Here is a 25,222-nt window from a genome sequence, read left to right as displayed (position 1 = left end):
AGTTTTTACCTGAACAAGTTGTGTCATGACAATGGCGTTTCTCTCTGTGTCATGTAAACTGTAAGAGCCATACTTCGCACAATGGCCGGGCGAATCGCACCTTCCATCACCGGACAGTTTGGCCACGTCCTCTACAGCTGCCAGTGCATGGATGGTCTCCTCCTCCCAAACATTACGTACTGCCTGGTTCAGGTACTTTGACTGGTGTCGAAAATATGTTCCGGAGGAAATGCTTCGAATGCCCCAGAATTGCAGGACCCTTATCACTTTGCTTGGAAAAGCACCCGCTGCAAGAATTGCCATCGATAGGCCGATGCTACCAGCATATACCGTTCAAATCATTTCCTGGCTCTGCCATTTCCAGATACATCACATGACAAGCATGACTGTGTTATGGTCACCATTGAGCCGCAGTTGTAGCAGATGTGGAACAGCTCCAAAAGCTTGGACACTGAAACTGCACACATGCCCTCGGTCAGGGATGAGGATGCTCGCTTATTGTTGGCATCACTGAAATGGATTTAAGAAAAATAAGTATCTCTTTAGATACTAAAGATCTGTTGACATAATTTACATTTACTAGTATGAAAACTCAAACCCTTTCCAACAAGGTACTACATTCCTCTTGCTCTATGACAAAGGTTTAAATGCAACTTATGCAGGCCTACTGCAAACCTTGCACATCGTGCTATGAAACATACCTAGTAGATGCAACACTTTCCAAAGACATATTTGGATTCCAAGAGGGGTCCTTGGTTTCATCATCCACAAATGACAAAGAATGCTTTGCCAAGGGCTCAGTCTCCTCATCGTTACCTGAATCAGAACGCTTCCTCTTGTATTTTGGCTGAGGGGTAGATGCAGTTTCAGGCGTACTTGGTACCTCCATGATCGACACTGAAGTGTGGGTGAGGTCAGGTTGAAAATTAGTGGTCTGCGTTTCATTTGACCGATATGGCATCCAGACTTGATGTCCCCTCGAAACCATTTCTGCTGGAGGAATGCTGACAACATAAACTGCAAGAAGAGTGGGTCAATAGATAAATGGGTTCCAATGAATGTCAACATTTTTGTCACGTGGCATTGCACATCACAGCATCATAGGAAGTACTTGGGTACACCCAGTTTAGGATATTGAAGAAAAACTCAGTTAAGGATATTGAAGGAAAAAAAACTCACTTTCAGACCTAGTTAGTCGAATGCTTGTTAATTTGGGACTGGGCGCTACGGGGGCAGGCATGGCAGGCACCTCGAAATCAATCTGAGGGTCACTATCATAGCACTTGGAGTCATCATCACTCTTAGTCTTTGATTGTTCAGGTTGCAGTTGGTTTAAGTTGGCAATGGCTTCATTAACAGTCTGCATTGAAAAGAAAGGAAATGGTACTTATTAGTCAACAGCATAAATCCAATAATCCAGAAGTATTAAGGTAGCAGGAAGGGTTGGGCGTTTGTGGTTTCTGAGTCTGCGGGGTTGGTGTCTGTTGACTGTGCTTTAAGAGAGACTAGGCATGGCGCCAGTCTCTCTTGTTAAAGCACAGTCAACAGGCATTAATTTGGTCTCAGTATTTGGGTAAGTACAGAATCAAGGCAGCTCAAAAAGCAATGATTAAACGATGCTGTGGACAAGTCCAAGGATACTGCATCAGTCACGACCAACTTCTCATCAGAAAGCGTCACCACCAGCATATTCAATGATCAGTTCCAACCTGTACCAGTCCAATGCACGCCTGTCATGGTCAGCAGTGGTCAGCTTAGCGCGATATGGAACATTCTTCCGAAACTCAAGCGAGGGAAGTCTGCTCATTAGCATATCTCGCGCACTGCTCCTTCTTGTCAAACATCGTAGTGAAATCGTAATGGAAAACGTCTGGCTTTGCGCCAGACATTGAGACTAATAAGTGAAGAACTTTAGGTAAAGAACTTCTACTTGCGCGAGACTGCTGTGATAAAATTATCATTGCAGAGACTCCGGTGACGTACACATATATTTTTTACAATCAAAAATGCCCTCCAAAGACGACATGGAATGATTATTTTATTGATATTTCCTATTATATACCTTCCAATTATCACTTGATACAAATAGATCGGCGTTAGGTCGCATGCTTTTCTTTCCTGGTGACACTATAAAGCAAAATAGTTGCAACCCCGTAAATGCGCTATAAGTCCAATAATAAGTGACGGTGACCCGTTATAAATGTTTCGCCAGCTTCGCTTTTTTGCCGCTACGCGGCGCTTTGGGCCCTTGCGTCAAGTTGTGTTTTTATCTAACAGCGCTCAAAGTTCGCGCCTAAATGGTCGCATATGCGACAAGAAATTTCATAATGCGACCAGAAATGTCCCCGTACTCGCACACCTGCGAATTGATTTTTTACAGTTTTTGCGAATTGTTTTGACAACATGCGACTGAACTCCCAAATCACCCATTTTACAAGTCTGCGAGTGATTCAAACAATAGCGATCGTATTCCGTAGATTGCGAACAAATTATTGAAAATGGTATGGCGCGCGATCGTTTTTGATTTTGGATTGTAGACCCCACATCACTCGCTTCCCGCTCAATCCGATCATCGTCGATAACGCCCAAGACGGAGCACGCAGCACTACAGCGCCACGGCACGGAATTGAAAGGTAACATAACTCATTAACATAATTCATCCACTCCCTGAGGCTGTCAACACAATGGCCACTGGTGACGATCGCCAGCGCAAGCCCCAGCAGCGAAAGCTTTCGTTTTTGCCATGGTTAGTGTGCAACAGTAGTAGCATTTACCCTGAGTATTTCTTGATTAGTCATTCATTTATCTCTTGTATTGCATGCCCATCTGATATGTGACGTGAGCTGGACTACAACTGAGCAGAGTCGAGTTGCACTGAGATGACCCCGTCCCGTCATTGATTTGCGTAATGTTTTTGAATCGTCGGCGCATCAATCTCAGCTTCTCCCGGGTCCCTTCCAAACATGTATTCCTTGAATTAGGCCTACATTGCCAAGAACATATGATATTAACTATGCAGATAAAATTGGCCTAGTAGAGTTTGATTTGTCACATGGAAAGATGTCACCAGGGCGTGGTAGCATGTGGTCGTCAGGATTTCCCGCCGAAATGTTTTACACTAAACTTACCCGTAACGGGCCGGCGTTTGTTTCACTTACTCCTATTACTTCTCAACTGAGGCAAATAAAAATGATTAGTCTCGTTTGAAAAATAAGGCAGACTTTTAATAATTGCTGATGCTGTTAAAGGGAGACTCCACTCATTGAAAAAATTTGAATTTTTGTTCGCTGATGTAAAAAAAATCTGACGCCTAATATTGCAGATATCAATTAATTTGAATGTATTAAGGATATTTCTAAATTTCCAAATGAGTGAAGTGTCCCTTTAGGGCAGAGGCTACCTCGCTGTTTTAACCATGTCGGCTTGTCACTATTAAAGAGGGCGCCACTTGGTCCGACATCCTCAAAAAAAAATTTTTAATTTAATTTTTTTTTTAATTGTGGATAAGGACGTACGTTCTGAGTGACTGTTATGTCACCATCAGAATGCAAAATATGCCTGGGGCCCCAGAAGACAGAAAAAGGGGTCAGAATACCTTAATTTGAAGCAAAAAAATCTTTTTTTTTTTAAAAATTTTGCCGCACGCGCACCCAAGCGAAAATCCGACATGGTTGTTCATTGAAATCCCAGGGAAGACCCTGTAGTACAGCTGCTGTAGTACAGTACAGTTGAACCTTCCTTGCATAGTGTAATCTATCGTTGTTATGTCCAGGGGATGTCTCAGCTGATTTTGATCCTGAGAAAAACACAATTTGTTTTAGTAGAATTCACTGGCTACCGGTGCGATAATGCTGTCTCTTTTGTTTTCTTATACAGTACTAGACCAGCAAGAGCTGTAGGTCAAGTAAGCCTACCTGATGGCATACCACACAAAGATATCGTCATCGATTATCTGAAAATTCAGCTCCTAAATATTGCAACTCAGCTCCTAAAATTTGGAGGTAAGGAGCTGTGTGCTCCTAAGTAAAAATTAGAACTTTGAGCCCTGTCTAAGAGCTGTGTTCTTTCAGTTATTTTCATAAGGATTACAATACCACTAGCACATTGTACACAACTTTTTCCAAAGTCGTTTGATACGAGCTTGGAGGGAGGATGTCACGATAATCACAATTGTATACAGCCATTGACAGCATGTACACAACAATGGAGCTTTTGGTACGTCTGTCTTATTCCCTGTCACGAGATTAGCCAATCAGCGTCCGCGTTTCTAATATTACCCACAATGCAGTTTTCGCATAAATATTTTCGCAAAATATTGAATGAAAAAGTTTCCGCCAACATTGAATGAATAATTGCAAAATATTACATGATCATTTTATGAAATTTAGAAATCGTTATTGCATAAAAAAGTGAAACATTGAAACGAATACGAAACATTGAATGATTAATTATCAGGGCAACTATCGAATGAAAATTTGAGCATTATTGCATGAAAAAAGTGAATTATTGCATCAAATATGAAATATTGAATGAACAATTATCGAGTAAACATTGCAGAAAGAAATGTAACATTGCATCAAATATGAACACACATTGAATGGAAATTTTAACATTGCATAAAAAAGTGTAACATTGCATCAAAAATGAAACGATGAATGAACAAATATCAATATTGCATGAAAAATATTTTTATTGAATATTGCAACATATATCATGCCATAATATCCATGCGAGACCATTGAGCTTAGAAGCAAGGATAACATAATTTGATTTATGACCTCCATGAATAAAATGATCTGACTGAATGTGAGGGGAACTATCCTTCTTCCCCCTCTTACAAGCTTCCTGATACCCAGGCTCACATCCTCAACGCCAACCCGGTGGTTTTTATTACACCGACCCTCACAACACTTTAACAGGATGTTTTCACTCATTGACTCCTTTAAATTATTCATATCAACATTTTAATAAGGCACGGAATTATACACAATTTTGAATTTGTCAGCAAACACTTCATAAATATCCTCCTTACCCTCGATCCACTGAACTCAGCATTAATTACACCACCCCAATCTTTGATCTTTTTGACATGTTTCCAAAATTCTTTATTGTTTTTACCCCTTAGAGAATTAGCCAATTTTTCAGCAGCAACTCTATCTTGTTCCCTTTTGATCCGTCTCACGGCCAAGTGATACACAGCTCTGGAGTGCCGGTGAAATCTCAGTTCTAGTTAAACACACTTTCCGAAACATTTAAATGATCAGTTAGTGGTCTTTCACCCGTTATGTTACTCTCAAAAGTGTATTCAGCATTACAGGTATTGGGTACCTGTCCACTGACCAGGCTCTCCCTTTCAATGAAATCAAGTAAGGCCCGAGTATGAGCCGAGTCAGCTCTGCTAAAGTCAGTATTCCAGTCCCCTCCAATAATTATATCAGTAGCTTGATTACTTTCAAGAATGGCTGTGATTTCTTGCAACACCCCGTTAAAATCTCCAATATTCTGCTGACCACTGTTGTTCGGCTTATAAACATTTACCAAAAGAATTTCACTCTGATCAGGATGAAGACTCAAGTTTTTGACCTGAGCAGCACACACTCGTTTGGATTCCCACTGCACAGGTTTTACAACAGCGCCTAAACTCGCGTTCCAGGCGATTGCGACACCCCCATGTGGTCTGCCAACCAACGAAGATTCCTTATCCATACCAGAAACACCATGAATGTTCATGTTATGTCCTAAGTCAGCGCTCAGTTTATTGAGCTGCTCAACATATTGCCAGTGTTCTGGAAAAAGAATAAAGTCACTATATGCGGTCATGTCCTCCTTTCTACAGGGCCCTAGTCTGTTACCATTGTATGTTGTGATATTCAACAGGCTCATGATTGACAACCAGGTGAAGAGCAGTTTAACGTTCACAAAAGTACCGTAACTAGCCATCACTGATTACTACTGTCGTTATCCTCCGAGCTGCGATCGCGGGGTATTGAATTTTCTAATGCGCACACCCTCTGGCCAAAGCTCTCATCAAACAGCCTGCCAAACTGTGACTTTGACACAGTTAATCGAAAGGATCTGAACTGGGCTTCCTCATGAGACACAATCGCAAGCTTGCGAATCTCAAAATTCTTATTTTTGAGATGACTCTCAAGGTCCTCAGTAAGAGTTGAATGATCGACTCAAAGAAGAACAAATCTCTGTCCGGCTCCGGGGCACCCTTGAAACCACAGCTACCAGATTTGCCGGTGATCACCTTTTGACTCGAGTTTTCACGTCTACGCAACCATTTCTGTTCATAACTGGGAACTTTAAAACCATCATCGGAGTCAGCATCCGAACCACTGCAATTGCCAAGGGAGTGATCCCTTAACCTCAAGACACTTGGAAGTGAGGGGTTGGTACGCCGACATCCACGCCATCCTCTGCCACCTCTTCCCCTGCTATTGTATTCATGTCCCATATCGACTCACACTCTTGATGCCGCCTGGAGTTTTCGATCATCTAGCAGCAGCAGAAGATCTTTGTCTAAGATGTGACAAACTTGGCCAGCTCGAATCCACCTCTTTTGATTGTGAATAGGTCAAAAATTTCTGAGACAACTTGGACTGCCAGCCTTGGCTCTTAAGACTTCGAAACATCAACAACGTATGTGTTACGAAGTCCTGTATGGATTGTTCTGGGTGGAAATCGTCCTTGTTGTCCAAAAATGTCGCTTATACTGCATAACCTGCCATCGCAGGAGCATGTGTACCACCAAAATAATTGTTGAGGAGCTGGTACTCTTTAGGCACTGCATCCAATTCATCATCTTTGAACTACAGAAACCTCGTCATCAGATTCCGATGTTGCCTCCTGATGTAAATCTGATTATACATCGCATTGATGTGAACTTGGAAGCTACTTCTCCTCAAGTCCATGAACCTTATCAAGTCACCAAGCAGCGAATTCATGCTTTCTGCTCCTGCATAAACATGGTCATTAAAGCAGGTATATCCTCATGGCGTGTGGCAGCGTCCCACACGATCCTCATTTTTCCAGGTTTTGCTGGGTGATACACATGGTGAAAGGGCACGTATTGTACAGGCACATTGGTCGCTATCTCATCAGCATAGCCATTCTCTCTGTATTTTCTGAAGAGTTCACAATTGCCATCGTATTCTGTCAGTTTTTCTTTCACCAATCTTCTTTTCTTCAGCTTTGTCCTGATTCCCTCAAGTCTTTTTAGCGCCAGCTCTCTTTTGCTGGGGATGTCAGTTAGAATCTCATTCGCATCACATCTTTTGCTGAGGTTGGCTTGTCGAAATGATACTTGGTCCCAACTCGATCAAGTTCAGCTAATCTAGCTCATGAGCATCTCGCTGATCTCCTGTTCTTTTACAGAGACATGATTACATTCAGTGGGACTTCAAAGCAGTGTCCAGTCCCATGGGAAACTTACAGCGATGGGCTGGTCCGGTCACGGTCCTTCTCTCCATTCAAGTTGCTTGTAGGCAGATGGGATGTTGCCTTCAATCAACACCTTCAGCTTTCCAACTGGAGTGTTTGCGACCGATAGATATCTGAGATGCTCGTAATTTGACCATGTTTACTTGGTTGGCAAATGTTTATTCCCAATGGGCAATTTCTCCCATGAGAAAAGTTCTGCAATCTCAAACCAGCTGTTGCCATCTAATCCTGAAATGCTGAGGCGGAACTTAGTGATTTCGCCTGCACTCACTCCGTTCAATGTCTTCAACTCAACTCGCTTATTATCCTGTTTGACTGACAGTTCTTGCAAAACGTCTTCTTCGCAAAGACAGACGCTGGAGTAGGAGTCCATCCCTGTCAAGGTACACCCTGTTATCTGCTTCTCTCAGCAGAAATTGCTGTTGATTGTCATGGAGCTGGTCGGGCTGCCGCCCTTTTCTTAATCGTCATAATCCAAAATTAGAAGGGTATGGTGTTTCGATGTTGACCTGCATCCTGTCATCGTACATTCCCTCGGTGAAGGGCCTTTCTTGGCTGAGTTTTTGTGACTGATTTTTTCATCAGCATTTAGACAGTTGCAACACAGCCCTTATCCTTTGACTTTTCCTGCCTCTGTTTCCATGGAAGTTTCCGGATGGTAGAACACTATCAAATACAGTGCTCCGGACCGTCACTGCATGCGCATTGAATGCACCTTAATTAGTCGCATCAGCAGTCTTTGTCTTCGATATGAAGTACGCCTTCAAAGCTGGTGGTTTGTCTTGCTCCATGCTTCACGCTGCAAATTTAGTATCATTCACTTCTCGCAAGAGTCTCTTGACAAAATCAAAGGCATCGGCGAAACTGACTTTCTTCGACTCTTCACGGATCGAAGCGGTCTCTCTCAGCCAAGCACGACGATCCTGCATCGGCAACTTGGCAACGGCGTCCAAAAAGGAGTCTGATGATCCAATCTCTTCTATTTGTTAATGCTACGGAGAGACAGACACGTGGTTTCCAACAACTCGGTGTACCTTCTCATTTCATGCCTGTCACCATAGTTAATGTCGTCCTGTGAATTCAGCTTTTTTTTAAATTCCATCGTCATCAGATGCGGTTGCCCGAAGTTTAACCAAATGTCGTGCTTAGCCTCTGGTCTGAAAAAAGCATGTCATATTTCGCAATGGCATTGCTGGCCCTTCCATGGCAATGTTTTCGTAGAAGCTGGAACAGTTCCCCTGGGTCACATGTTCTTGTCTCAACATTCTGCTAAAACGCCATCATAATCCTGGCATGATCAAGGGGTCTCCATCGAAACCCTTTATCTCTGACTTTGGCAGCTCAAGGCCCGCTGAAGAGCCTCCAGGTGGACAACGAATGGCTAAAGATGGGATGACCTTGACCAGGATTATGATGCCCCTCGCTTTAATACTGAGGAGTGACTGGAAGGCTCTGAACATGTGAATTGAACCGTCTCTCTCTCCCAAATGTCCTTGACCTAAATTCTGATGACCTTGGCTCGAGTGATGAATGACGGCTGGAGCACTCTGACATAATACATTTCTTGGTCTAGAATGAACATGACCCTGAATATCATGGCGATGGTGGTTAACTAGGTCTTGTGTATGGACACCACGGTTCACCCACTGTAGCTTGACATGCTTGAGCTTCCAATGTATGAAACTGTGACTGAAACTGGTTTTGCAACGTTATTCAGCGTGGATTTGATTGAAAAGCAACCCTTTCATCAGTGCCTTGCAGTAAGATGAAATCTCGCATCATCCCTTGGGTATGCATGGACCAGTCCCGTTGAACTTCACCAACAGACGTGGCAGCCCTTGTTTCACATCAATGTCAGCTGATTTGGTGGATCTCTGCACGACTTCTGGACTTTCTTTCGTAAGCTTACCGCTCATATCCTGAGTAAGTTCACCAGTGCAGGGATGCAACGGGTTTGGTTTCTCGCCCTTATCTGGTTGAACATATCTGTTTTCGGCGACAATTGGACCGAATTGAATATGATTTTACACCCCAAAATCTTCATCTGCCCATTCTCTCAAGGAAGTGACCATTGACAAGCCTGGCTTACCAAACACCGACTTTTTTACCCTGAATGGAGAGCCGAACTCATTAATATGTATTGTCGTTGAAGAGCTCATTACCATTCAATGGCAAAGCGGTCAACAACACTACTGGAGTTATAGCGAATGACCTTAGCAATGTACCCAATGCAATTATTACGCTTACTTTAAATAACACACACGGGTATATTCCTGTCCGTCAATTTTTGACAAGAACAACAGTTTAGTAAAAGAAATTGAATCGAGAGCATGAAATCAGCCATTGTTAATTATGCGCATATTAATTCAAATATGACGTCACAGCTCTAATGTTGGCTAATGTGTTGTAAAGTCTCTGGCTCGCAAAACAAAGTAGAATATTTTACCTGTTTGGCAATTCAAGCCGGTGTAGAAGTTTAAAATGTCCTAGGATAAACTGTCCGGGAACAAAGGATTCTATTATGCGCTGAGCTATTGACGGTCATTGCCTCTATAGAACCATATGCCATAATCTGTCAGAATACAATAGGCCCGGACACTTTTTCTAGGGGGGACACTTTTTACTTTTACACCGGGCTAGGTAATTCAAGCCGGGCTTGCCAAATTGGGTTGATACAAGGCAATGATGCCTGTTCGGCGAGCGGCTTCTGTCAACTGTTCTTCTTCTGGATCGTCTTCAGAGTATCACTGCACAGCGCACATCTCTGCTCTCAAGTCTACCAATCGGCGCCGCATCTTCATGCTAATGTGGATCTCCTTTCGAGCTATTTCGGCTTGAATCCTAGCCTCCTGTATCTGTTGCTCAGCAATCTGTTTAGTTTTCACCATTTCAGCTGCTAAAACTTCCTCTGTCTGAACCTAGACGTCTTGGTGGTGGATGATCGACAGCTGCTGCTTGTCATCGAATCACTCGGTAGCTTGGTTGATTGGCATTGTAGGAGAACAAGTGCTTCTGCTGCTTTATGGACCAACTAGGACAAAACATACCCAGTATCAAGACAGAAGCCATGAGTGCCCAAGATACTTCATCGGTGATCATGCGGTTCTGCGTCCGGAGAAGTAATCGACCAACTTCCGTCTAGTCAATTTTCAGGAAACGTTCTGTACTAATACTTTGGCAAAGGTTCTGATTTACTGAATACCTTGGAAGGTGTCCTGTTGCGATCACACGAAAAACCGAATGCGCTCATGGGTCATGTTTGAACGATGCATTATCAGGTGCCAGTCGATCCTGTCCGCAAATAAGCACAAACTCATAGATTCCTAACTTGTTAAAGTTGTCCTGCTGACTAGACATCTTTATAATGATGTTAAACATATTATATGCTCAATTGTAGGGACCTTTTCAACAGCTTTTGCCAGTACTCTTGGATCGGACCTCACTACAGAATGTCACGATGAAAGACAGTATTATCGGGCCGATGCTACAACCAAGCGTTGTTTTCACGTGGACGACATATGTGGTTCCCAAACACAATCAAAGCAGTCATAGTAATATAGGCGGGAGAGATGGATGACCCCCTCGACAGAAAATTTCAAAATTGAGAGACTGATGTACAATCAACCATTGAAAGATGAATCGGACAACGAGTGGAAGCCTGAGCCATAACCAGGGGGTAATGTGGGACCAGAAAAATTACGATAATTCATGCAGTGACCGTGACTCTCCCCCCCCCCCGGCCTGATGCGCATTCTGATCTTCTACTGAATATATTCATTACCCCCTGGCCAGTTCACGAATAAAAGCGAGGCATTCTCTGCAGACACCGTGTGAGAGCGACCAGAGATCAGTACAGAGAAGATTCGGACGACAAAGTTGCAGCACGATTCGACCACTGGGCTCCGCACTGTACTGGAATGGCTTTCATTTAAAGCATTGTAATGCAAAGATAAATTGTTCGAACTGTTTGTATCTTTGAAAATAATTAACGCCAACATATCACATTCATTTCTTCGGTTTATCATTAGGATAAGACACATCCTCGGCGAAAGCTATCGTCTCGCAAGGAGTGATTGGACAATCTTACACTATAGATAACCGTGTGGCATGCAAATAGTTTCCTTATTCACCCGAGATCTCCTCAAATATAAAACAAATACCGAAAAACCTTTCAAAACGCGGAGAAAAGAAGCGCATAGATTTAAGATCTTGGTGCGAAAACTTCCCTTTTTTCCTTTTTTTCTTCAAAATGAGAACTGAGACAGTCGGGAGAACCATATAAGAAAATGAATTATTGTAATCGACACCATACGATTACGTGGGCTGAGGACTGAGTTTCTTGTCTTTCAAACGTTGCTCATACCGAAGCAGATAGGAAGGCGACATACACAATGGGGGCTCAAGAGTTAATTCGGTAGCAAGTAGTAATGTAGTACCGTGGTAATGCCGTTCACAAAATATACCGGTATGGCAGGGAAAGACAGAAAACTCAGCCTCGGAACCCACGTGAAGACAAAGCTTCACTAAGGCAGGTGCCCCGGAAAAGAAGCTGCGCTACCGTAAATTGTTTTGGGCTGCAATTTAGTATCCACCGCATCTTTATTCCTTATTCTGGCCCAGGCGAAAAATCGTCTTTGTCTGAAAAGAGAAAGTGAGGCAATAAATCATACCGCGAGACCTATTAGTCAAATATCTATTTAATAATTGGATAAGCCGCAAATGTCAGGTCCAACTTTAGCCTGATTAAGATTATGCAATGAACTTTTGGCCATTTATTGACTTCATGTGGTAAACGACAAACTGAGGTATCACTTCCAATACAATGGCATCGTTTCGCTCCCAAACGTCACCGAAACGATTTCTATAAGCAAATGAGAGCGTAATAATACACTGGTTCGATTTACTTGCACGATACATTCCCCGGAGAGGAAACACACACACAACCACATACAAAAATTAACAGCGCAGGGCTTACATAGAGTTCGCCAAGAAATTGTCGGAAACGCGATCGGGGAAACCAGCTCGTACAAACATTTATTAAGAACGAAAAATAATCGAGCTTGACTGGAGCCGTCACATTTATACCCCAGCATGCTCGCAAGGTAACCGCCAGCAAAGCTCGCAACGGATTTTTCCATATGTATACCCCAGCATGCTACTATTGCTGGTAACAAATGCTCACAAGCAGGGTTTACGCCAGGATTATTTCCGGGGGGAGGGGGGAGGCAGGTTGTCAAAAAATCCCGCTCTCGAACTTCGACTTTGACGTTCCTTGCGAGACACGGAGGGAGCGACGATATTTTCAATAATATTCAGTGAAAAACACGCGATTTACCGGCATTTCAGAGTTGAAAATGGAGCGCTGAGACAAGGTTGGAGGATCCAGACCTATCAGTTAGGCGCGAGTGTGTTTTTATCTGTCAAGTGCATATTAGGAGAGGTATTGAAAATATATTCGGTGTGGCAAGTCTAAAAGACCCACTTGGAACAATCATGAGAGCTTTTAGGGCAGAAGGCCGTCATTCTTTTCCGGAGTTAATATGCTGGTTAACATAAACATGAAGTTACCGTAAGTTTGATTTATTTTTTGCGTGCGTTTCGTTTCATCTTTATAAAAAAAACAAAAGTATTCTTGTAACCAATCGTCACATATTGCTTACTTTTGTAATGTTCCATTATTGGTATGTCAACATTTGGTGCCAAATGTGTCCGTTTTCGGCTTCAGGTCTAAGATGAAATCACCAAATCAAAACCTCCGACATGTCAGAGCTTTCATTGACCAATGTGTTATTGTGTATTTGCATTTGAATTTTTGGTTTATCGAACAAACAGTCTTAATGCAAGATGAATGGAATTTTAAGCAAAAACTCACCACATCGATATTGCATATTTTGTGTGTTAAATCATTTCTATATGGTAAATTAAGTATTGCGTTTTGACTCTTAAATTACCAATGGCATTGTTAGGGTAATTTTACCAACTTTTTTACTGCCAGTCACCTTTAATTATTACAGTTTCTAGTAGTTTCCACCACCCAACTGCATATAAAATTCATGATTTAAAAGCTGACTGAAACGCTATTCCAATGTTTCAACTGGACGCGAGACACAAAGAGCCCGGAGATCCTCCACGTATGGAGAAATGCATGAATATATGCACTGCCTGGAGCCATGCATCAACACAGAAATTTTTTTCCTTGTTGCTATAGAGTCTATACTAGGAATATAGCTCAAATCAACCACGATGGTGGATGACTTTAATAATACAAAGGGTACATTCAACGTCTTTTCCTAACATCGCTTCGAAAAATTAGAACAGCGGTAGAGAAAATGCGTCATTTGTAAGGCTTCGGACTCCCATTTCTCGGCAAAACAACACTGCATTTCAGGGAGCGGGAAAGCAAATTCCCGCGCGAGGAATTCATTGACCCTTTGAGGGCAGAGATTAACAAAAATCATGTCTTTCTTACTTCTGATACTAAAAACCTATTTTTAAAAAGACAAAAATGTTTCAAAAGTATGGTTTGCTAATAATGAAACAAGGGAAGTACAAACATATTGAGGTAAAAAGCCGCTCACTCTATTTAAGTTTTAACTTTAATAGAGTGCCTAATCACTAGTCGGGAGGCCATGACAATGTCATTAAAATGACATGACATTGTCATGGCCTACCGAGGAGTTTATGTTACAACTTCTGTATTCTCTCTTTCAGAGACATAAGGTAAGCAGAACAGAGGCGCAAATTATATCATTAACTCTCTTCAGTGTGTCATCATTGTAATCATTGAAGGCATAAAACTGATGACATTATAAGAGTAATGGGGAATATCGATTTTTAGAACTGTATAAGCATTACAGTTTTGTAGAGAAAAAGTGAACGGCCGTTTTACAATAACATTATGTTCAAAGTGATAAGAACAATTGACATAATGTAGATGTTGCTTACTTAAAATATCAGCAAAAGCAAGTATAGAATCTATCATTGGTAAAAGTATAGCCCAATCTTACTGAATGTCGGAAAGAAGCATATTTTGTCAGCCGATAAGAAGAATGTAGCATGACCTTTTTATTATATAGATTAGGCATTCTGACTAAACACATGAATATCGCTAAAACGGAGATTTCATTATGCATTAACTAGTCGCGTACCTGGCCAAAAAGCTAACGTGACATACAACTTCTATATTCTTTCTTTCAGTTCCAGGTAAGCAAAGGCGTCATCAGAAGTATCAGCCAGTCGATTGTCGTTGTCATGTTCGAAGGCAGGTGGCGGAGCACTATGTATGAGAGTGATGGGCAGAGCCTGCTCAAATAATACTAGCCAAGTATTGCAGATACCAAGTGCTGGCTGTTGTCAACGGTATATTCTCATAGGAACAGTTATCTGATATGAAGCTGACAGCACTGACTTGGTGATAGTAGCTTGACATCATTGTAGAATTGTTTGCCACTTGACTGAGCCATATATGACGTGTTCACGCTGCAATCTCAAACCGGTTTAAAATGCCATTATACACCAACTTAAGACCTTAAAACGGTCTGACCTGCTCCCACCCTAAAAATTTTCGAACCACTTTTCAACTAGTTCCGACTACGCAAACCGCTTCGTAATGTGTTTCTCGTGAACCGCTTTGACTCAAACCGTTCTGAGATTGCAATGTGAACTTCACTTAAAATCTCTTTTAACGAAACCGACGTCAGTTTGCGAGTGTGCAGGTGAGTTTTAATGACGTGGTTCCGCTTATTGGGGATCTCATTTTTTCAATATTCGATTTGGTCGATAGCCGTGTTAGTGAATGGCCGTTTTACATATGTTCAAGGTGTTATTATAATTTACAATACGCAGTGACAAGTATGGCTTCACTAAAATTTCTTATGCGAACCTGGAACTGGCCGACTTCATTTCATTGCCATGTCATTCTGTTGATGACAATGTTTATCTTAGATGACGCGGCAGCAACTAGTGAATGGCGCGAGGTCTCTAAAACCGTTGTGAAGTCAAACCGAAATCCCCAATTCGCATTTCGAAATTCGGTTCGAATAGTGGTTTAGGTGTGAACACGGCATTCATTCTTGTAACGTTCTGCCAACTCCCACATGTGTGCCATCTTCCACATATTTGTCTGACACAAACACGCCAACTCAGAAAGTTGGTAGTGGAAGTGCCGCTTCTCAAGACACTCTTCAAAGCATAGTTCAGGTTATGGAAATATTGGAGATCTCAGCTGACTGAAAGCAGTTATTACTCTTCCGCAGGTGTCAAATTGCTAAACTAAGCGGGTTTTTTTTCATGTAGTTATGCGCTGAACGTGGCCTTGACGTCGGCCGCTATTTCTGATGTGAAGGTGATTTTCCAATTTGAGGATGAACGAATAGAGATCAGTGCATCAGTCGGAGGTCTAGCATGTAAAGCGGATAAACTACCAAGCGCTATTTTAAAAGCGCACGCAAGTGGCATAACCCAGCCAATTAACGTACTAAGTATATGAACAAAGCTGCCCAATTTTGACCTGTTAGTGAATAGATTTCCGAAAATACCGGTGTAACTACGGCCGCCGCAATATGGCATGAATGATTTGTCAAGTGCGATAAGAAACAATTAGCCAAGTTATATTGTAAAGCGCAACTTAAGAAGTCATCCTGGGCTGCATCCATTTATTAGATGTAACCATATTTACAAGCTTGGTGTCTGGACGATATTCAGTAATAGTATTATAAATATTTTTGTCGATGCAGTTTTTGAGTGTTCGTATCCAAGAAAAACATGCCGAACATGAAAACCAATGAGAGCGGCGGAAGTGTCCGATTCACTGGACTGCCCGATCTTCCGAAGAATAAAATAGTGAGAATGAAAACTTTAGAAACTTTAGCATCCACAGAGGATGTTATTTCTAAAATTCTACGTAAACTTCAGAGATTAATTCACTGCATGGCTTCTTTTTTCTCCTATGATCCGGTGGTGTCGAGGAACTTTATTGTTTCAATTCCACTGTGTTACGTTGAATTTTACCAATCATCGAGATCTCGAGTCATGTATCAAATAAATGAAGAGACAACCTTGACCTTGAGGCACAACACTTGGTGTTATATCTGCACGATTTTGTTAATCCATCCACTTGATCTCGTAGGCAAGATCCAATTGTTCATCGTCATCTATGTAGGGTGATGTAGGCAGATAAGTGACCTCCCTTTTATGATAGATGCGACGGCGTCAGACTGTGGTTGTGTCTCTTAATCCATAAATGCGTAGATAAAAGAGCGTTCGTCGACTATCGTCTCTTCTTCCGTAGGAATATTTTGCAGCCCATATGGCGTATATACACGTCGTATAACCATTTGCAGGGCCATGCGATGTTTTGTGAGATATGAATAATGTCCTCAGACTCACACAGTTTCTGCAGTTAGACCGCTTCGGCTAGATATGTCGATGCATTGCCTGAAATTATGCGTTCCGACAAGGAGCGCCTGTCGGCAAACTTGCCGAATGCTTATAAAATGTTTTTTTACAAGTTATAAGTGCGGCGCGTGTCACCGCAGAGGTTAAGAGACATACATGTGTAAGCCTTATTTTCGGCGTCCGAATTTTCCTTCAGATCATACACGGCTCCGGTAAAATCCACTCCGGTGGTTATGAATGGAAGCGCGTTTAGTAACTTGTTGGCTTGAAGTGGCGCTGGGGTCGGAGCGTCAAACAGTTTACCACTGACTAACCCTCTTGCTTTTGACGCATTTATGTAAATTAGACTTGCCAGTTTGGCAAAGTTTTGGTATCCGGAAACAATTGCGAATATCGGTAATCGTTGATTGAATGAAGACCAGCATGAGCTAGCCAGGCCTAAGTTTCAATCATAAGAAGAACAGTGAAACAATCCTGCGTCGGGCAAGAGTCAGCATCCAATCAACCACATGAAACCTTCCTGTACCTCTTTATCAAATCGAGTATAGACTAAACTTAAACTATCAAAACCAGCATTACTTGCCTTGGTTGGACCAATGTTATGTTATCCACTAATTAATACAAAAATTTTTAAAATGATCACAACAAGTCTCAGTAATGCATTTGATATGAACATTCATCAAGAGAGGTTGTGAGCTTGGCGTCATCGTTGTCGCCGTTAGCAAGGCACGCGTTGTAGCTACTGGATTTATCAACTTGAAACTTTGTGCATATGTTCCACTATAAAATGACACCTTGCAGACTAAATTTCGGTCCGATTCGATGCCCGAAAAGACAAAAATTGCCATTCATATAGGTTCATATAATGACGGTACATGGCATTTTATTACACATGTTCACTTTTCAAATTCACAGGGGTTGACTAGCGTTCATTGGCCGATGGTGGCACGTTCCGTAACTACTGGAGCTATTGACATGGAAGTTGGTTATATATTATACATATATATATATGTAGCCCTAGCTATTATTAAACCTCGCAGGCTGAATTTCGGTCTGGTTGCCAGGTAGCTAAAATTGTGTAATCGGTATTTTCTATCATATCTAATAAATCGCCTGTGAGGGAGGTGAGCACAGTGGCCTTGGTCATTTCATCTAAACGCAATCCCAGTGCATTGAGTCGCAATAAATATATCGTCCGATATATAAATTTGTGCAATCAGTAACACCAGTTCAGTTGAGATTGATAAACAAATACCAACAAGTGCCAAACCAAGTCTTATTTCATAAAACATAAAAGATCGGTAGAGTAGCAAAGTCGTAAAAAGATGAATCTCTCGGGATCAGTAACAGCAAACTATAAAATGTATACATAGGTCCTTTGAAGGACCTCCACGTGTACAGATTTTAAACCCACAATAAACACACCAACTCCCACCCTCCAGAGGGCTTAGTGAGATCTCGGGAAGTTGCCAATACAAAAGCAGGTAATCAGTGATCAAGTTCCCGTTTTGCGAGCTGTCACCAATTCGCATCGGGAGTGGTCGCCAATTCAGGCGAAAACCCCCTCGGAACTCAACGATTCGACTATGTCATGGAGATGCCACGGCGTCCGACACTCAGTACAGCTTTTTATGAATTAAAAAATGTGCGATATCATGCTAGGTCTTTATACCGATTGTTGAGGTGTTTGGCTATTATAGGTTTCCTTTAAGGATCTCGTAAAAAAATTGACATTAAGCGACTAGTCACTCTTGCTGCCTAAAGCCGAAGGCGGGTATGAGCTTCCAATTATAACTTTTAGCACTTTTGAGTTCCCCTCAGGTAGTTGATTAGAATCTAGGTAAAAAAGCAATGGAAAAAAAGCCCGTTGCCTATATTACTTGTTGCCTTTTTAACGGGCTTTTTTCCGTTGTCTTTTTTCCGTTGCTTTTTTTACCGTATACCAGTTGATTATGTAGCCAATGAGCTGCTTGAGAAGTAATCACCAATTTAGTTATTTTTTACCACATTCAGCTAGTCTTAATAAAGACTTCTGTCACGACTGGATCTCTTTACTCCCCAAAAGCGACCGAACGGGTTTTTTCTAACACGTAAGAAGGTGGACGAGCTTTTTGTACCACCTTATCGTTAGATTCTTATTGACGTACATACATGTACACGTTGAGGCGTTTCCCCTGAGCTTCCTGCTCTTAATTAAAGAACATCACTCTGGTAGTACAATTGCTGAACTAAACAATGAGCTGCTGCTTCCATTTTGAACCAACCGGATGAGCACGTAAATTGCAATATTTTACACTGTACGGCTGACAACACCTTTTTCCATGATTAATAAAAAAATGGAACAATCAGTTTGTGCCAACTTTCCCGAAGTCACCTGCTCATCATTTTCCGGAACGATTCCAATCTCTATCACTGCAGCTTAAACTCACGATGTCGGGAACATTTTCATTCTCAAGTACTGCTATTTAACTCACATACACCCGTACATATAGACGTTGTTATGACACGATCAATGGAGAGTGAAAGTATTATTGATCAACCGATAAGACAGTGAATAAGATGGTAGGAGCACAAATCCCCCCGGCCAGCCCGCCTCTGAAAGACTCGATCAAACCACTCTTGACTCCAAGTTTTTCGTGCCTGATTATGTGCATGGCCATTCATGACCAGAAATATCAGAGGGTTGTAATGCTTTTTCAACAGAATTATACCATATATTTGTAAAGGTGACGGCAAATTATAATCGACTGCACACCTTTTTGTGGATAACCATAGTATTCAAATTAAATGTGCAAAATGAGTCGGAAAATAATAAAGCTGATTTTTGTGAATGCTGTTAATGATGGAAAACTAGTAAGCTTGTGACTGTCTTTGTCGGATCGCAACAAGTTTTTTTAAGTCGACCTGGAAGAAAATGTTCTGTCAATTTCAAAGACGTGGTTCAGCTCTCAGAAATGAAAAGCCATCTGTATTGCCAGAATTTTTATTTAATAAGGGGTTTTCAAGTTCTCGTGCAGCATGTGGTGAAAATGAGCCATATAATAATTAAACGGAGTATTCACGCATGCAATATCAGGAAATGGATTTTTCGTTTACAGCCTCGTCATTGACCTCCATTGGTTTGCGCTAATTTCAGTTGTTCATTCTCAAATTAGTGGATAACTGTAAGATTCGAAAATCATCTTCAGAAATAGCAGAAGTCCACGACCATAACGACTTGTAGTTGGCGAAGTAAGATATGCGATCGATCAGATGTGGCCCACACTTTTAGTGAATTAATTTAAGGATAATAAAACGTGTTAGGAATGGGCGGTCAGTGAATCGCGGTGGTACAACCAAGGTGATATGGAAGTCACTTGATATTCATATCACTGCAATTTTGCAGATTGCTGATGACGTCTAAACAATTAAATTGAATGGTAAAATTAAGATATAGTTCTAACGCCAAAGACAGTCTACGTGTTCGTTCAGTTTATAGTGCACCAAAGCGTCTGATGAAACGTTGAAGCCTTGCACTGGATATGCAGCAAAGAATAGCAAACCACGTTGATCCAATCAGAATCGTAATATTCATTAATTCAGAACAGTGAAAACAAAATAAGTCTAGCTGACATTGTCATCGTAAGTAATTTTTGTAATCAAATGTGCGTGACTTCTGATGCTGAAAAAGGAAAATTAATTAATACTGGGTTATCGGACCGTACATGAAATATTTTATCATATTTACACCCTAATTCTAAAATAGTTGCTTCTATCATCACAAGCTTCAATTTCAATCAACAATCTCATGTCAAATCGTTTAATATAAATATCGAATATCTGTTTTCAGGGGGATCCTGGAAGAATCCGACGCGAGAGATTGCGGGAAGGTAAGAACATGAATGGGGATCGAATGGGATGAATACACCGCAGAATTTGATACTACGTTGCAAGTACAAATGCCTACTTTGTCTTCTTGGTATTGCCCGCGCGTGAATGGAATACGGTTTTCAGCATGAAATCCCATGTCTAGGTAAACGTTGAAAGCTAGGGGATGTGGAGCTTCACCTGGGCCCGGTAAAACACTGATAGGGTTAACATATAGGTTGACAAGAATACGTATATTGGCGACCGATCAAAATCCGTTGTCGGACGAATTGTACTCTACCGCTAAGTATGTGAAGTTACAGCTAGCTGATTTAAAGTCCAGTTGTACGGTGTCCCATAGAGGACATGCGTTTATTTTCAATAGAATAGAAAATTTTTCTTTTTACAATGCGTTTTTTTTCTCTCGAATTACAACCGCCGTCGGATTTATTTCTCACCGCCGAAAAAATAATTTCCACCGCCGGGTAAAAAATAATAATTCCCACCACCGCGGTGGAAATTAATATCGACCGCGGTGGAAATTAATATCGACCGCGGTGAAAATTAATATCCACCGCGGTGGAAATTAATATCGACCGCGGTGGAAATTAATATCGACCGCGGTGGAAATTAATATCGACCGCGGTGGAAATTAATATCGACCGCGGTGGTGGAAATAATATCGACCGCGGTGAAAATTAATATCGACCGCGGTGGAAATTAATATCGACCGCGGTGGAAATTAATATCGACCGCGGTGGAAATTAATATCGACCGCGGTGGAAATTAATATCGACCGCGGTGAAAATTAATATCCACCGCGGTGGAAATTAATATCCACCGCGGTGGAAATTAATATCGACCGCGGTGGAAATTAATATCGACCGCGGTGGAAATTAATATCGACCGCGGTGGTGGAAATAATATCCACCGCGGTGGAAATAATATCCACCGCGGTATACGGCGGTTGTAATTCGAGAGAAAAAAACGCATTGTAAAAAGAAAAATTTTCTATTATATTGAAAATAAACGCATGTCCTCTATGGGACACCGTACAGTTGGCTGTCGCGTTTGGGCGTAATTAATTCTCGGTTGATTATTCCACAATGCATCAGGTTATTTCACTTCCTGTCTTAACAAGATGTTATTATTTTGACATTATCCTCGTCTCAAGTCATTGTGCGTATCCACAAATTCCTAACCCATGGTTGGATTGTAGTTACGTTTTCAACGCTAACTGGGGTGATCTAACATCCAAAAATCACGAGATCTCGCAGGGAGGCGGAAGTTTCAATATACCAGGATGATTTGTTATCAACACTTCGGGTTCTTCAGCACGAACGACTTAAATTTTGGATTTCTTTCTAGGTCTGCGTTTTATAACCGAACATGATTTTTTCTCAGTAACCATATTGTAACAAAATTGTGTGCGTTTAAAAAAATCCATTTGAATGCTGGCACATTTAGTAGACGAAGCTAACTGAGTTTTACATTTTATACTGAGTCAAGCTATTTCTCGACAATTCGGGTGAAATGTTCGGGTTTTTTTCTTGTGTCCATCTACTAAATGTACATAGCACACATGAGAAGTTTTCAGAAACAAAATATGGTCTATTCAGCACGCCACCACACTGACCCCCCCCCCCCCCATGCAGCGTTGATTCAGCCTTGTTTTAAGAAAAATGCCAAATCATGATCATATGTGGCTAAAACCACATCACATAATTGTTTACTGAATATTCATAGATGAATACTATTATTTCAGTCCGTGATGAAAAAATAGCCAACGATGAAACCAGGTTAAAGTGTATCGAAAAGCAACTTCCTGGCGAAGAATCGAAGAAAACCGACATTAAGAAGAGGCTTGACGAAGCTAATACGCTTTCCATTCACCTTCGAGCGCGTAAAGATGGTCGAAAAGGGCAGCCAACCCAAATAGACGATGATATAGAACAAAACCGTATCAAGCTAAAAGGACTTCAAGAGGAGCTAAAAAGTCAGTCCGATACGGTTACCAAGATATCGGATGAAAGAAAAAGAATAAGGAAGCGTTTGGTGAGTGTACAACATTGGTAGAGGTCTGTATTTTTCAGGAATGCTACTCTGCTCTCGGGAAAGCAATTTCCAAGATTGCCGAAAATTCCAAATTGAGACAAGACCACCATTGAATATTCATAGGTTTGGAGGATGCAGACTTATCAATTAGACGCGAGTAAGATTTAAACTGTCAAGTGCATATTTGGAGAGGTATTGAAAAGATATTTTGTGTTGCAAGTCTGCAGATATAAAGAGATTATTTGTTGAAAAAATTAATTTTGAATTTTGCTAACTTGGCAATAGGGGGCGAGTTTCGAGATTTTTCTGCCAGTTGGCTGAAAAGAGTTGAAATATCAACGTCTGTCCAATTTGTCGATTATCAAAAAAATTTCGTGGTCAACTAACAGCTTACTTTTCACCATTTACCTGCCAGACTGTCCGGAATATCATATCAAAATTTCAGATTCACAACCCCACGCAATATTTGATGCGTCGCGGTCAAACATTGACAATTTAACTGCTAAAAGGCTTAAAACATCAATGGTCGTCTTGTCTCAATTACCCGGCAGCCTGCTCTCGAAAGTGCTGTTTGGGCTGGGATCATGGCTGCCTCACAAAAAAAAATTCCGTCAATTTTTTTTTATTAACTGTGTCCGTCTGGTAGCATCGCGAGCATGACAATCATACGCACTAAATTTCGAAGGACATTACGTCGCGTGTTGTGCCATCCTGCCTAGAAAAACGCTCAGTCTCCGCGGTGCCCTCTGTCGGACGTTGGGCACTTTAGCGAGTCACGGCGCATGCATGTAAAAAGCTGGTAAGGAAAATTCGTTTGTTAATGAATCCATTCGTCTCGAAAGTGCAAAAAACGCAACGATTATCGATTCAATTATCCGAGTATGTCCAGCCACACAGCGGGTAACTCTGTGATGCACGCGAAAAATCAAACCATGCTTGTTTTTTAAAATTTGTCTGCTATATCCAAGGACAAACGGGCGGCACTTTTTCCTTTATGTGTGATGCAAATTATCCTTGAAGATAAATCTTATTACCTGATGAAAACAACAATATTTCATTGGAGGACTCCAACAACACAATATATTTTCCAGCCTTATTAAATAACGTTATCCTTTCATCGGACATGCAAGCTTGACAAGCGGGAAGGCCCGCCAGATTCTTGACAATCATGGAGTTGATTCTCCAGCGGGGTGTTTGTTTTGCTATTTATTAAATAACGTTATCCTTTCATCGGACATGCAAGCTTGACAAGCGGGAAGGCCCGCCAGATTCTTGACAATCATGGAGTTGATTCTCCAGCGGGGTGTTTGTTTTGCTATTTATTAAGGTTAGCTTTTTGTTCGGTTTGTATGTATTTGAGACGATTCTGATTTACCGGTTTTTTATAATTATGCATGATGTACATGCAAGCATCACCTAGCATGGATCTAGCTGGGGGTGCTCACCATTGATCGTGAGGCAAGGTACGTAGCTCAATGACGCTGAGCAACATTGCTCAACTGGCCGTGAGCGGCTGGCGAGATTTTTTTCTACAGGGTGGCAGCTACGATGACGTCACAAATCTCCGAAAAATCTCTCTTGAAAAAAAAATCGTCGCCCTGGGTGGGATTCGAGCGGGTGATTACGGCGTGGTAGGCAAACGCTCTACGCATCACTGGGCTAGCCCCCTTCAATCGATTTTTTTCTCTAAATAAAATACACATATACTTTTAATAGTACGCACATATAGTGCTAACCCTACCCCTAATCCTACCCCCAGCTATAACCCTTACCGTAACCTTCCCGGGGAGGGGGACCCAAATCTTTTGCTATGATAATTACTAGTTACTGTATAATGCCTATGGTGTTTTGACTCAACTTAATGAGCGTGGACAAAAACCGTAAGTCAGAAGGACCCGGGAGAAGGACCAGTCAGGTGCCACCTGACTTTGATATTTGAAATGTGAAAGATTATATTATTTGCTCAAAACTTAAATGTGTTTTTACATAACTTCAGCCTATAAATATTGCCGCACTCGTACGAAACTTATCAAGAGGAAAGTAATGACAAGTAAAAGTATCCCCGACCTTTGACTTGTCTTTTAATATTTCCGATGAAATAAAAAGGACACAAACACAGACCTAAAAAACTTCCTTATCAGGCTAACTCAGTGTAGTCAACAGTGTTGGGATTCGGACAGTGTCAGCAAATCACTGTGCGCTATGGTTACCGAAGCGGCTAGCAGACGACACCAAATAAATTGAAAGCACATGCAGATCAGATTCAACCGCAGGTATTTTCTGTTCTATGGCACTCGACGTAGATTTGCTGGTTGATATTTCTAGATGATAGCTTAAAAACACCTGTTAATAGGTTTTTATTGATGAAGCTTCCCTGAATGAGTAGTTAAATCGGTGTTTTGTAACTCTGAGCCAAATTAATGGCACAATTGTTGGGGATTATTGCACGGGCTATGTTGTGAAGCATGTACATCAAAAT

At 41.5% G+C, this 25,222-nt stretch overlaps 2 protein-coding genes across 12 annotated transcripts in view; one reads left to right on the top strand and one right to left on the bottom strand.

Moving 5' to 3' along the window:
• The window catches only part of LOC135499121 (uncharacterized), a 99,766-nt gene that overhangs the window by 8,183 nt on the left and 66,361 nt on the right, over positions 1–25,222 (bottom strand). For 7 of the 10 annotated variants that reach the window (XM_064789783.1, XM_064789784.1, XM_064789790.1 and 4 more), the window contains exons 2-5: positions 12,005–12,084; positions 1,180–1,360; positions 702–1,017; positions 10–510 (exon numbers count right to left, since the gene is read on the bottom strand). In XM_064789783.1, coding sequence (XP_064645853.1) covers positions 10–303 — 294 coding nt within the window. In that variant the 5' untranslated portion in view covers positions 304–510; positions 702–1,017; positions 1,180–1,360; positions 12,005–12,084. The remainder of the gene's footprint in view (positions 1–9; positions 511–701; positions 1,018–1,179; positions 1,361–12,004; positions 12,085–25,222) is intronic. The other 3 variants (XM_064789787.1, XM_064789786.1, XM_064789785.1) reach the window with 2 other exon arrangements.
• The window catches only part of LOC135499120 (uncharacterized), a 57,164-nt gene continuing 46,591 nt past the window's right edge, over positions 14,650–25,222 (top strand). Inside the window, exons 1-3 of one of the 2 annotated variants that reach the window (XM_064789781.1) lie at positions 14,650–14,805; positions 20,672–20,711; positions 22,454–22,743. The gene's annotated coding sequence lies outside the window, so the exon portion shown is untranslated. Of the gene's footprint in view, positions 14,806–19,709; positions 20,712–22,453; positions 22,744–25,222 lie in introns of those variants that run through there. The other variant, XM_064789780.1, reaches the window with a different exon arrangement.

The sequence above is a fragment of the Lineus longissimus genome, chromosome 14 (assembly GCF_910592395.1).
Source record: "Lineus longissimus chromosome 14, tnLinLong1.2, whole genome shotgun sequence".
Classification (NCBI taxonomy): domain Eukaryota; kingdom Metazoa; phylum Nemertea; class Pilidiophora; order Heteronemertea; family Lineidae; genus Lineus; species Lineus longissimus.
Note: the sequence above shows the minus strand (reverse complement) of the source record. Positions and strands in the feature narration are given on the sequence as shown.